Genomic DNA, 15,357 nt, shown 5'->3' with positions numbered 1-15,357 from the left:
ACTACAATTTAATCCAGTCATTTATAACATTAAAAAAAAATTATTTACATAAGTGAGCAATTAATGTGTTCATGTCAAAATTTCAGATAGACACTGATGCAGAATGCAAGAATGTTTTTCCTTCCTTTACTTCAAAGGCAGATAAATGTACCAATCATGATCAGAGTGGCAAGGTACCTCTGTATGACGTCGTATCACAAGAGACACATTGGCAGAATGATGACATATTCTGTTGTGAAATTCCTTGGAAAGCATTGTGCAAAATTACAAAACAATTGTTCTTGTTTATATAGCACTTCATTGTTTGCTAGTGACAGGGACATTGACTCAACTTATTTCACATTTGATCATGACTTGGCCAAAAATCTTCAAGATATGGAGAAGTTGCAACATAACTTGAAGCTCCGTGGAATAAGCTTTGATATCCACCAATTGGTATGAATATTAATAATAATATGATACTATTACTCTTTCGGTAAAAGCTTTGTTGTACATACATGTCTTGTTAAGTTAAAATGTGATCATAATTGATGTTTTATCCAGACAACTACTGATACATGTACTCAGGGTGCAGAATCAACGGGGTTTTCAGGGGTTTAGAAACGGGCTGGACAAAATGTAAATAAACCGTTTCTTAATTTTTTTCAAATATCTAAAATTATTGAAATACTTTTGCAAAAATCTTTAGTGCATAAATGACAGTTTTTATAGCAGTTTGTGCCGATATCTTAAGGTATAAGAATCAATCCTTGAATACGACTGAAATCAGTGACGAAATTTCACGTTGTGTGAAGCAGATAACCTTGCAGTACAAAACAAAAACACAGGCTTATTAAATAAATAAATTATGATGTATTTTAAATAACCATAAGCAGCAAAAAAATTTGTCTTTTATGCAGTAGTTGAATTTCATAAGAAAAATTGTTTTTAAAAGTTATTTTGAAAAAAAACTCCACTGAGCGATGTAATTACATCCATAAACATTAAATTGGGAACCCACAAAGTCACATCATCCTGCACCCTGGTACTGCAGGTGCATGTTTAATAATTCTATTAGTCTGTAAATAACTCATCCTGTCATTCCGTCTGTTAACTTTCCTTCTAGAGAATAACTCAGAATGGATTTCATTTTGAATGATGCTTCATCTAATGATGAAGGACATATACATGAGTATATAGACCATAACTCTAACCATAGTATCCACCAATAATAGTTTCATTCAGATACTAATGGTTCATACAGTATGTGGTTTTTCAAGGATTTTAAATGTGTTAGCTTTGTTTGTATCCACAGATTATTGAGGTTTAAGCATACCATGTTTTCAATCATCTGTTAAGTGCCTTAGTTGCGTGTGTTGCGTCCGTAAATGACTTCTCCTCCTTAATCCCTTGACAGATTTTAATGAAACTTCACTGGAGTAATCTTTGGATGACCCTCTTTCAAAGTTGTTCAAATCATTTGGGTCAATTGCATATGTAGGTCACCAGAACTTAAAATAGATTTCAAAAATAAAATAAAAAAATCTTCTCTTGTAAAATCACAAGGATCAGGGCTTGATACTTGCTGTGTTACATCTTTTAGTGGTCCTTTACTAAGGTTGTTCAAATCAGTACCCTGAGGTTAAGGCCACGACCTAGGGGTCACATGATTTAAATACTAGTAACTGTAAAAAAAGCCTTAAAAAAACATGGGGTAGGTGTTTAATATGATGTGTGTGGCATTGTATGGTGTGTTTAAATCATAGCCAAAGGGGTCAAAATTGTCTCAAACTTCGGGGTTACTTGTGTTTTTTAAAATAAAAATACATGTATGTACTTAGTATATGTTGAGAACTTTAATGTGTTCTCATACTATTTCAGACAGTTTAATATCTGTGTTTAAAGAGTTGAAAACTGAGAAAACACACAGTTATTACAAAAACATCACAAAATCTTTGCAGGACAGTTTAGTTTCTACATGTCTCAGGTAGTTGACCTAATGCCTTTAGGTCTTCTCGTTTCAAATAAAGCCTATTTAAGTCTATTTAGTACAGTTGCTTTTAATGTTTTATTTCAGAAAGCTAATTATGAAGAGTTATGTTCGCTTGACAAGAAGCGATCAGCAATTGAACAAAGACGTTCTGAGGTTGCACACCACATTGCTGTCATTGTGAAGAATCAGAAGGAAAGTAAAACAAACATGCCTGGAGTAGCAGAGAAAATGAAAATACTGAAAGAGGAAGGGAAAACTTTAAAAGAGGCACACAAAGTAGTTCAGGTTTGACTGGATTAAATGTGTATGTTACATGTACTTGTGATGGTTGTTAAATATTTGAGACTTAAATATTTAAACCGAATGAATTTTATGCTACTTTTAATAATGGTTTAAATCACAAATATTGCTAAATGCTAGTATGACAAGTAGCTCAAGTAGGTCCAAACTTGATTGCTGCTTGTGAAAATACTATATAAAGAGACTTATTTTCAATCCATTTAAAACACATTAAGTTAGACTCGGGGCATAACAATCAGCAAAATGACAAAAACTGGAAATATTAAAGAAGTAGTTATTGTCCTTCTTGAATTGATTGTAAAAAGGTTTGCGCACTTAGTGACAATGGTGGTTTTACTTTAAATGACATGATATTTCAAAAAGTTTTGTTTTTAAAGCCTTGTGTTCACAACTTTTTATCAATTGACAATGAAGTTTAGGTTACAATTTAAAATGATTTTATGTGACATTGATGTGGATGTTGGTAGCACTGAAATTATTTTTTTTAATCACATTGAATCAATATTACTTGTTATGAAGATAGCCAAAATCAATTTGACTGTTATAAATTAAATTTTGTTTTTAAATACTAGTTTTTCAAAATCTATGTCAAATCAATGTCGGTCAATGTCATTTGATGTGATTGTTATTAGATGTGAAATGACGGTCATCTGAAATACAAAGTAAATGTTGGATATTAAAGTGCCCATTGGGCCAGGTTTAAGCATATCCCGCTCAGGTATGAAATGAAAATGAGTACACCAGCATAATGTAACCAGCATAAAATCAGAAGAGCCAGTGAGTAGAGTTTTTCGGGTTTTATACTGTTTGCTGCTCATAAATATCTTGTTGGAAATGAAGACTTTAAAACTTGAATCTACTAAGAAAAGTCTTAATTATAATAATATTTTCTAATGGACTACAAACAGGTCAAAATGCATACCTGATGAGCAGGGTCTGTAGTGTATTTACATGTATCAATCCATTCTTAGAATTACAAATAAAAAATACACTTGAGAACAAAAAAATACGTCCGGCGTTTGAATATAAACGGTCTTCAACGGGTGATAATGTTAGTAACAAAATGTCCTACAAGAAGAATCATGCAGAAACAGATGGTAAATGCCAATGTGACTCAAAATTAAAGCAATTAAATTTCATTTTATGAATATTCTTTATTCTTAGACTTCATTCTAGGAATCGGTTGTTGAATACAGGCCCATGTTTAACATCCAGTTTTCTTGCAGGCTCGCTTGTGGGAAGTGGAGGAGAAGGTGATACGTTCAGCACTGTCCCTGCCTAATGAAGTACATCCAGATGTGGTACAGCACTGCTTGAGTTTTGAGTTTTCTGGGCAATAAAACATAAACATTTGAGTCTTGCTCAGCGAAAATGGGGTTTAGTGCTTGTGTTTAAAGTGTCATCGCAGATAAGCCTGTGAAGTTAGCACAGGCTAATCAGGGACGACTCTTTCAGCCTTAAAATGGATTTGTGCTAAGCAGACACTTCCTTTATATGACAATTGTTATGCAAACGAAAAGTGTTGTCCCTGCAAAGCTTATCGGGGCAACACTTTACGCGCATGAATTATTCCCCATTTTTCCAGATCGAGGCTGACTATGTTTTTATTTTTATGCTATGATGTTTTTTAAATGGAGATATCATAATGATGTACAAATTAATTCAAACACTGGAAAAATTGTGAAAATTATTTGCTTTGTCATCCCTTTTACTAAATTTGTTATTTCTGATTCCCAAATTGATACATTCATATAAACTCTGTGTTATAGATGCCAACTGTAAATTTGTGAAAATACATTATTTTGACCTCATATAATTAATGTTCTGATGAAATTGTCCCGTTTTACTCTTTGTAAATGTAAACTAACATGGACAATCATGAAATAACAAGGAATTGTGTGTGGATTCTCAATTATATTAACTGTTTATCAAAGAAAATGAATACATGTATTAAAACAGAAGACATTCTTTAAACAACAAATATTTGCTATTCAAAGTATTATTTCTCAGCGCTTCTGTTAAGGATAAGTAACTCATCACCTTTGACCGCTTGAAATATTTCTTGGTGGGAAACAAAACATTCCAAAAAGTTTTTATACACAATAAACCATGTATTGTTGTCTAGTTGTTTTCAACAACCATTTGTTATGCTATAAGCAGTAAAACTTCCGATTACTTTGGCAAAACAATATTTTTAAAACTTTTTTTCTTAAATTTGTTCCATATAAAATTAAGTAAAGTTAGATTTAGCATCTTATTTGAACAAGCAAAGTATACAACATCTACACAATTGCATATTAAGTCACTGTATTTTCCAGAAAAGATATGGTTTTATGAGTCATACTTGAAATGGCTAATGACGCATTTAATCCAAATACATGTTTCTGGGTTAGCTGATAATATTAACACGCCTGAGATAATATATTCACCCAAAATGACAAGTTCTTGAAGACTTGCATTTTGATTGTTTCCTTTATTATTTGAAGCCAGAAGACAAAGAAGTTATTGTGGAGGATTATTTGGCAGGTAAATGGCGCTAATAAACATGAGTTTTATTTGCAAAGATATGCAAGAATACAATTAATTCCACAATTTTTAGCTCGACTATTATATATAAAATATATAAAGTGGAGCTATCCTACTCACCCCGGCGTCGGCGTCTGCGTTAGCGTCTGAGTAAGCGTTAGGGTGCAAATGTTAAAGTTTTCCTACTACCCCAAATATTTTCTTTGTCCCTTGACATATTGCTTTCATATTATGCATACTTGTTTACGAACATGACCCCAACCTATAAACAAGAGCAGACAACTCTATCAAGCATTTTGTCATAATTATGGCCCCTTTTCCACTTAGAATATGCAGCAAATGTTAAAGTTTTCATACTACCCCATTTATTTTCATTGTCCCTTGACATATTGCTTTCATATTTTGCATACTTGTTTACCAACATCACCCCAACCTATAAACAAGAGCAGACAACTCTATCAAGCATTTTGTTATAATTATTGCCCCTTTTATACTTAGAATATGCATATTATTGATAAATCTATGTTAAAGTTTGCGTACTACCCCAAATATTTCCTATATCCTTTGACATATTGCTTTTATATGTTGCATACTTGTTTACCAACATGACCCCAACCTAGAAACAAGAGCAAGCCACTGTATCAAGCATTTTGACATAATTATGGCCCCTTTAACACTTAGATAATTGAACATTTTGCTTAAATTGCCATAACTTCTTTATTTATGATCACATTTTATTAGGGATGTCAACGAATATCCGAATATGCGAATATTCGGTCCCGGACCGAATATTCGGATACTGTTTTCCGAATCGAATATTCGGAAGAAAAAATAAAAAATCGAGTAATTTCAAAGACTTCGTATTCGTAAAATTTGCTTCAAACATTGTCAAAAAAAGTTGTTCCTCGTGTCATAATGTTTATTCCAGTTGGCGCGATAATGCGTCGCTATGGTGATGACAGTATACCGGTCATAAATCCCGCTAACAAAGCCAGACACTTTGTGTCAAAATTATGATAGGTGCAAATCGCGTCGGCAATCAAAACACCGACCTGCACTTGATCCAATGACTCGAATTACATTTAAAATTATCAAAGATTAAATTAGTAAAGGAAAAGCCAACTTTGTGTAAAAAACAAATAAGACCGTATGGCAATTAAAACACCGACCCGTCTTGATCTAATAACTCGAATTACATTTAAAATGATCAAAGATTAAATGAGTAAAGAAAGAGCCGACTTGGTGTGAAAAACAAAACAGATCGTATGGTTATAATCACGTTGTCCAATCAAAAAAGCTTTTAGAAAATAATTTACTCAACCTCTAATGAGTATTTGCGTATCGTATGGTCCAAACATTAATTAATTACTCAATATTCAATCAGGTATTATACTTAAAGAAATGTTTTTGGTATTGCACCCTCATTTAATTGAAAATATTATAATTGCTACACGCATAAAGTAAATATCTGTCCAAGCAAAATACCACCAACGCCTTCCGCTGCTTGGAAGTATTTCACGACATCATCCGATAAGAAGTCGCCGATCCAAGTGTCTTTTAAACGTGGCAACTTTAAAAGACTGACTGTTTAGTCTGTTAAACAGGTTCAAAGTGTGTTGTGGCTATGTAAATAAGTCGTTTAAGTTCAGCTTTAATTATATGTAGATCTAACTGTTTTGTCATGTAATTATTTTGTCGTCATGTAATATTATGTTTCTCGTTCTATTGTTGATGTACGATATTAATAGTTTAAAAACAGTTTTTGTCATTCAATTTTAACAATAAAAAGTAATCAACAAAATCAGATTCGAATTAGCGACGGCAACGCTGTGTCAATCTTTAGTCACTTCCGGTGAACTTCCGGTAAAAACGAAAGTAGAATTCATGGAGTAATGGTACGGTAAACAAAGTTGACTTTTTTTCCAACAGGATGTTGACCGAATATCCGAATATTCGTTCGGAAGGGTGACCGAATATTCGAATACCGAAATCGGTATTCGTTGCCATCCCTACATTTTATTATTACTTTGACAAAACAACACTTACCTGAATACCACAATGGTTTCCACCCAAACAATACCCCACACCCCTACCCAGAATCCCTTCCCCCCACCCATCCTCCCCCCGCATACATCATCTAATAAATTACCCCACCCCACATTATCCCCCCCTCTCAACCCCCACCACCCCCCTTTTTTTTTAAACATCTATCTATCTATATATACTGCCAAGCGCCCTTTAGAGCATTATAGGCAGAGGGACATTATCGAGTCCGTTTCCTGGGAAGAACCAGTACTAGGTGTCTAGGGAGGAGATAATGAGAATGCTCCCCGAGTGGGGAGCGAACCCACGAACTCCCGATCGCTAGGCGGACACCTCATCCACTACACCACCGCGATCTTTCGCATCACATCAACTTATAAATTACCACACCCCCTCTCCCCCCCCCCCAACAATTTTATTTTTCTCATTTTTTATTTTTGAAAGATCGTCTAAAAAATGACCACACCCCACATTATACCCCCTCTCAATGCCCCCCCCCCCCCCAAAAAAAAATAAATAAAAAATAATTAATAATTTGTTTCCTTTTTTTATTTTTGAAAGATCGTCTATATTGAATATGAACAATTTCCCCATGATGGCTTACGTTATAATGTCAAGCACTCGAATAGTCGAGCGCGCTGTCCTCTGACAGCTCTTGTTATTTTGGCATTGATCAACTGTGATTTTTTTTCAATCTTTATTATAGAAAGCAACACATGTTTAGACATTTAACTGTTTGGGTATCACCAAAAAGACAAAAGGCTGTGTGTTACCACAAGAGACACTAGGCAAAAAAAATATTTTCCCAATAATAATGCCAATAAAAATAGTAGGTCTTCCAAACTGTTTTCAAGCTTTTCTCAGTTTTTCTGGCAGAAATGTTGTTAATGAATATTGAATTTTCTTTCTTAAATATTTGTAGTTAATTTAATGAAAATGGCTAAATGATTCAAAAGTGAGCAAAAACTTAACCTGTAATACCAACAAATTAGCATAGCACATGTAGTCCGAGAGCCCACGGGTGTTTATTGCAAGTTTTGAGGCCAAGATTTTTTTTTGTATATTTGAAAAGGGTATTTTATATCCTTCCAGAAAACCCATTTCTTAAGTGTCACAGCCGTATATATCTATGATTTTTTTGGTAAAATCACTCAAAATCGAAAGTTTTTCTGCTGATTTCTGGAATAATTAAATAAATACACATTTTCAGTCATGCGAATTAACCCAGGGTTTCCGTTTTGGGGTTTTAAAATAGGTATCAGAGACCTTTTCGATAATTCAGTGAAAAAAATATAATTTTCCAGGTATTTTTTTTTTTAAGTTAAAAACCACAAAAATTCTTTTTTTTTTAGCCGAATTTGCCCATTTTTCAATTTTTAATTCTGCAAATTCTTTTTACAAAGTTAACAATTTCCAACATATTTGTCTAATTAGTATTTTAAAAACACACATATGGCCTCCTTGTTTCATTCCAACAACGACTTTTTTAGATCAGCATCTATTAGTGATTTTGGGGGGAAATGAATAAAATCACTCACAAAACTGCTGATTTCTGGAATAATTTGATTTAATTAGATTTATAAGACATGTGATCATTATAACAATCAAATATTGTTCGCATATTATATACAATTGCACTCTAAACAAACCATGCAATAATCGCAGAGTGATTTTAGGTTAAAACCACTATTTTTTACAGTTGATGTAGGTTAAAAACCACTAAATTTTAACTAGTTTAGCTGTTTTAGTCCATTTTTCAGGTTTTAGTTCATCGAATTTTTACTCTACTGAAATAATTTTCAACATATTAGTCTAAATACTGTATTAAAACACACAAAAGGTTCTCCTGATTTAATTCAAACATGAACATTTGTTAATGAAGAATTTTAGTGAGATTTCAGGAACAATAAACAAAATCAAACACAAAACTGCTAATTTTTGGAATAATTTGATATAGTTAGATTTTAAAGACATGTGATCACGATAATAATAAGCACTCTTCGTCTTTGTACATATGCGTATAACATAGCTCAAAACAAAACATTCCAATGAGTACAGTGTACTTGTAGGTTAAAAAACACTAAATTTTTAATATATTCTTTCTTTTTGAGTCATTTCACCTGATTTATTTCAGCGGTTTTCATACCCACTGCAAATTTCGAAATTTTTCTGCTGACATTTTAAATGATCTAACATTGCTTAAATATGCCCTTTAACATATTCAGTATTTTCAGTTAAACATAATGTGATGTATTGATATTAGTGTTTATAGGTTGAAAAAGGACCACTTGGTCCTTTTAACGACTTTCTTGATTTATTACAATACTTTGTTACGGAACGCAAAAATCTGTACTATATGTTATACATTTACAGTATCATTATAAACAAAACATTTACTAACATTTTATGTAACACAACTGTTACATGTAACAACATTTGGCATGAAAATCAAACAATTATTTAATTTCATCTAGACATTAACCATACTTTATGTACATAATCAATTATTATATTTCATACATGTACTGTTTTTCATGTTCACACATCTACTAGAATTTATCACGAACAATTCTTATCAACATGAAACAATAGTTTAACTACGTATACTTTATTTTTATTTTTATTTTTTTTTAACAACATTTGTCACGAAAATCAAACAATTATTTAATTTCATCTAGACATTAAACATACTTTGTATACATGATAAATTATCATATTTTATACATGTACTGTTTTTATGTACACACATCTACTAGCATTTATCACGCACAATTTTTATCAATATAAAACAATAGTTTAACTACGTATACTTTCAATAAATATATTTTTTTTAACTAAAATGTATTTACAAAGTAAATAATGACGAACATTATAATTGTCATCCGGCCTTGTTATGTAAGTATGTGTACATCATAAATCTTTCACATGACTAAAAGCAACCATTTCCATATTCATCTATGTGTAAGTAAAGTCATCCAGTTGTGCTAGTACATTTAAGCAAATGCCAAAACATGATTATTCATGCTAATATTTCATTGTTGTATTAATCAGTATTTGAACAATCTTCGTCATCACCATCGATATCATCAATCTCCAACTCAACTTCATCAGTGTCATCTGGCTCATCAACGCTCTCCGAAAGCACACGTTCAATGTCTGTAGGTAATTGTGGTCCAGAAAACCACTTCAACTTAAAGTATCCACCATCTTCCAACCATCCATTTTCTGTTGGATCCAATTCCAGAGGGACTGCCTTGTGAGCATGCCGCCAAATATACGACACCAAATTTGTCCGTAGTAGCTTTTGGTGTAAAACAGGTTTTGAAGGAGGTAGAAGAGTGGCATCTGCACCTTTAATTTTACCGAGTGGTTGTGCTTCATCAGTTGGTGCAAACTTTGTTCGGAAGATGGAGTATCTGACACTTTCAACATCACATAATCCTGGCTTCCCATACATCGCACAAACAAATGACTCAATAGTACTCTCTGTTTCTGGTGTAACTTCCTGACTTTCTCCAAGGGCAGCAAATGCTTTCTGGAATAATGTAGACTTCTCGACAAGAGAGAATGGCCTAACCTTTCCCTTGCGGACAAATGCTGCAGTGTAATCGCAGCCTGTAAAAGCATGCACTGCAGGTAAGGCATCACAAATACTTTGCCCAAGGATGGATCCGAGCTTGTTGACTTCTATATATTTCCTGTTGTTACTGCTACTGAGTCCAACATCCATCCATACATTCAATGAATACTTTCCTGCATAGTTCAAAAGGATAACCAAAACATCGGTGTCACTACAGCGTATGACTACATTTTGTGAGTCTTCGGTATGTTGCGCAATGTGATGAAGGTGTCAGATAATACGCGTGTCTGCTTCTTCGTGTTTACAGGCCAAATCGCCTATTTCAATGCGACTAACTGTTTCCTGGTCTGACGTGAACCTGTAACATTTGTCTTCAAGCCCAAAATAGAGACAACGGTCCTTCAAAAATGGTGCATATTCATTTCTCGCCCACTCTTCTGACAGGAAAACCAAAAAAGAGGTCTTGAATGACTCTGATCGCAATGCTTTATGAAATTCCTTTGGTCTTCTCTGATCTCGACCAGACACAATGAATCCACCAACAACTGCGCTACGCGATGTCATTTCAATGTCTTTAATGGATGGATGTCTGTACGTATCACACACAAAGTCCACACGGGAAGATAAGCCGGACAATCGAGAAATTATCACCTTTGCTATCTCGGCAAATGTACTCGGCAAAGCGGTCATTTTCTGAATCAAGAACATGCCGTCAATGATAGTTGCGTCAATTCTTTGGGGTGGTTCACTTGTTATTCTGTCTTCTAGAATCTTCATTAATTTCGATTTATCTGTTTTCATTACACTCCCATCAACATGTGCTAGGGAAAGTGGCACTGGCGTTAGTGGAATCGAGAAGATTTTCTTCAGATCTATTTCAATTGTTGTGGCCAAGTATAGCAATCGACCAAACAGATCTCTTGAACAAGTCAGTTGCCTTATGGTGTTATCCTTTCTTGTAACAGCCTTCACCATTTCGCCGAGGCAGTATGTAAACAGCTTAATGTCGTTTGAATGACACGCTCGACTGAAGAGCAAGTATAGCTGGACTAGATCCATGTACATCATCCAATACTGTGCTGTTTTCCCATGTTCCCCATTCCTGGTCTTCTGTGTAAAATCTTCGTAAGAGCACATTAATTCCGAATATTCTGCGCTGTCTTCAAGCTGATCTAGTGCTTCGGTAGATCGTGTCTCACGGAGCTGTTCCATTGCTCTTATCATTTCAGGTTTGAAGGCACTGATTTCATGCAGAAAAGCCCGTAAGTGCAGGATTTTGAAAGCCTGGTAAAGCATTGGATGTAACCGCTTACATCGATTAAAATGTTTCCCAGAAATGAATCCCGACAGTGACCCACTGCCAAGAACCTCTGTGTCTGTGAGGATATGTGGTCCACCTGACTCGTCCAGAATATGTCCCAATGACCCAAAAAAGGCTAGCTGTATGTGAAAAGGGCCAAAGCATATGAAGATATTGTCGAATCTAGGAGATTCTGCTTGCTGAATCTGTTTGGCAGGTTTTGCAATTGCGAGATCATAAGTGACAATTGCATAATCCTCTTGGCATTCTTCGGCAACCTTTTGAGATACCCTCAATGTTTCTGCGACTACGTCAAGACGGGTAGGCGGGAGTGTTATATTCTCCATGTAAGCGATTGTTTGTTGCGGTAGAGGATCATTCTCAAATATGGAATTCCATCCTGTCCACATAGGTATTTGTGCAAATTGATTGGACATAACAAAGGCAGTTTGTCACTGGGATTTGTTATACCGTGATGATGTGAAAGATTATTTAATGACACACAATAACACAGACAGCCTCATAGTATGACTAACGTTCAGCATGATGCCCGTAACTTTGGGAGCACCATTTAAAGTAGAATTTATCCGAAAATGTGCATATCCGTATACTATTACACTTTCTAAAAAAATGAAAATGACCCTTCTGTACACTTTCTCTTTTTTTTGTAAAATGCTATTCTAACCCTTTTGTTGAAGTACTTATAGTACTGTTTTACTAAGGTATGCTGAGTTAACATGCACAGATGGTCAATATGAACTGGAAAAGTCATCAACATGTCATACACAGGAACTGTTCTATGTTTAAACATATTTCAAACAAACGGTTATACTATATAAAATTAAGCCTATAGTGTATGAAGTTTGAAATAGTACATTAATAGATAAAAAAAACATTACTTACCTGAACTTATACTTGTAAATCTAGGCAAGTCCTTCTGTTTTTCATAATTTTATTTTGACCTCTGCATACCGATCATGGCGTGTTTCAATCAAAGGGAAGCAACTTTTGTAAAAGTGGTTCAAACATTAAACAGGTCAGTATTGGTCAATTTACAGGATTTTAAAGAATATATATACTATGTTACCAATGTTTGGACATAGAAATGATTGCAGTTTTTTTTAATTGTAATTAGATTAATTTAATCATATCACAAAAGGCAAAATTGTGTAAATTTCATTTTTCTCAACATTAAGCGGTTTTTAACCTATAAGCAAACTGTGCACACAATCTTGGCATAATGTAAGCATTTGATTCAATATTTTGTTTTGTGTGATTTTATATACATATGTACATGAATGAACAACATTTTACCATTTATAATGATCACATGTCTAATTAATGACATTTTGGAGCAGAAACCTGCAGTTTTGCGTGTGACTTAGGTCGTCCCCCACTCCACACCCCCAATGACTTAAAAAAGACATTTAAAAAAATTATGCACTAAAATAGGGAGACACTCACACAGTGTGCATTTTTAGAACTCAAATGAGACAGACATATTGAAAATTGTTTACATGGTAACAAAGACCGAAGAACTTAAGCTTGGAAAATGGGCAAAAACGGCTACAAATGTTAAGAATTTAGTGGTTTTTAACCTATAAGCACCATAAATGTATCGGATCTTTTCATAAAAGTGATGTTATACATATAAATATATCTATATAGACCTGTAAAATAAATATGCGAACAATATTTGATTGTTATAATGATCACATGTCTTATAAATCTAATTAAATCAAATTATTCCAGAAATCAGCAGTTTTGTGAGTGATTTTATTTATTTCCCCCCAAAATCACTAATAGATGGTAATCAAAAAAAGTCGTTGTTGGAATTAAACAAGGAGGCCATATGTGTGTTTTTAAAACACTAATTAGACAAATATGTTGGAAATTGTTAACTTTGTAAAAAGAATTTGCAGAACTAAAAATTGAAAAATGGGCTAATTCGGCTAAAAAATGAGAATTTTTGTGGTTTTTAACTTAAAAAAACAACAAAAAAACATGGAAAATTTTATTTTTTTCACTGAATTATTGAAAAGGTCTCTGATACCTATTTTAAAACCCCAAAACGGAAACCCTGGGTTAATTCGCATGACTGAAAATATGTATTTATTTAATTATTCCAGAAATCAGCAGAAAAACTTTCGATTTTGAGTGATTTTACCAAAAAAAAATCATAGATATATACGGCTGTGACACTTAAGAAATGGGTTTTCTGGAAGGATATAAAATACCCTTTTCGAATATACAAAAAAAAATCTTGGCCTCAAAACTTGCAATAAACACCCGTGGGCTCTCGGACTAATGAGTACATATCAGCAGTGCTCTGTGAAAAGGGGGTTTAATGCATGTGCTTATACATCATGTTTTAGGGAAGTACATGTAGATTGATCCTCTGTTTATATTTTGCTTCTTGTTTTTTAAACATTTTTATTAACTGTAAAAATCTATTCTCTCACTTAAATTATTGTTTTTGACTCTGATTTTTTTCTTTTAACTGATCTTTTTTAGACAAGCGTTTAAGGATTGTGGACAAGGACCATCATGTCATTCTTGAAGAGTCAAATATGGTGAAAATAAGGTATGTTAAAAGCATTTTAATAATAATGCCTATGCTAAGATATTTTGCAAACAATTTTAACAAGTACTGTCTTGTGGTTAGATTATGCACATATATAAACAAAACAAAAAGTGCAAATCTAGCAAAGTTTTTTTTGGACAGTAAGCCTTTACATGCAGTGAAAGGTTAAATATAATATAGATCAAAGAACAAGGATTTGATTTTGATTGTTGAAACACAGTGAAAGCATGAAGGTTTGAATTATAATTCAAAGTGCATTAGCCCTTTACCACTTAGATACATATTTTAACGCATTTGAAGTCCGGTAAAAAAAGATGCATCTAGCATAAAAACTGAACAGACTGCGCAGGCTGTTCTGGTTTTATGCTGTTTACACATAGCCATTTTCACTTGGCTTCTGAGTGGGAAAGGGTTAATTGACATCAATACAATAATTATACCAGCAGTACTCCATCTAGGCTTGAACAGATGGGAGCAGCACCCTGTTGCCCCAAGGTTCCACCCACCTCCTTGGACCCCCAACCATTCCCTTATTTTCTAACTGATCACATAATTATATAGGGCATAAAGAAATTCATTTTTCACCTCGTAACTTGTTTTTATACATGTGATTTAAAATATATTTGAATGATTTACATGCGTTATTGAAAACATTCCACAGGTATAATATTACTGCAGGTGATTAAGTGTCATTTTGACAAATTATCACCATGTATTTTTAAAATCGTAGCGGAAAACTGTGAAAGTCAACTGGTGTTGAACTAAATTACCTATTCTTAACATGTTTTAATCAAATATTTTACATAGCCCTACTGCATTGAGTGAAAACTGGGCGTAATTGTAGTGTGTAAAACGTTGTCCCAGATTAAGCCTGTGCAGTCCAAATACGCTATATGGGAGGACACTTTCCACTTTAAATTGATTTTTGTTTAAACAAAAACAAAAAATCCATAAAAGTGGAATGTGTTGTCCACAATTAGCTTCTGCAGACTGCACAGGCTAATCTGGTACAACACTTTATGCACTTGCATTAACCCTTTTAGTGCTGGAAC

General features: G+C 33.7%; 1 protein-coding gene across 1 annotated transcript in view; it reads left to right on the top strand.

The window, feature by feature from the left end:
- Positions 1-15,357, top strand: part of LOC127851929 (serine--tRNA synthetase-like protein Slimp) — a 32,374-nt gene that overhangs the window by 519 nt on the left and 16,498 nt on the right. The window contains exons 2-6 of the mRNA XM_052385925.1: positions 87-435; positions 2,057-2,257; positions 3,499-3,573; positions 4,759-4,798; positions 14,236-14,305. Of these exons, the coding sequence (XP_052241885.1) occupies positions 97-435; positions 2,057-2,257; positions 3,499-3,573; positions 4,759-4,798; positions 14,236-14,305 (725 nt within the window). The 5' untranslated portion in view covers positions 87-96. The remainder of the gene's footprint in view (positions 1-86; positions 436-2,056; positions 2,258-3,498; positions 3,574-4,758; positions 4,799-14,235; positions 14,306-15,357) is intronic.

The sequence above is a fragment of the Dreissena polymorpha genome, chromosome 11 (assembly GCF_020536995.1).
Source record: "Dreissena polymorpha isolate Duluth1 chromosome 11, UMN_Dpol_1.0, whole genome shotgun sequence".
In the NCBI taxonomy this organism is placed as follows: domain Eukaryota; kingdom Metazoa; phylum Mollusca; class Bivalvia; order Myida; family Dreissenidae; genus Dreissena; species Dreissena polymorpha.
Note: the sequence above shows the minus strand (reverse complement) of the source record. Positions and strands in the feature narration are given on the sequence as shown.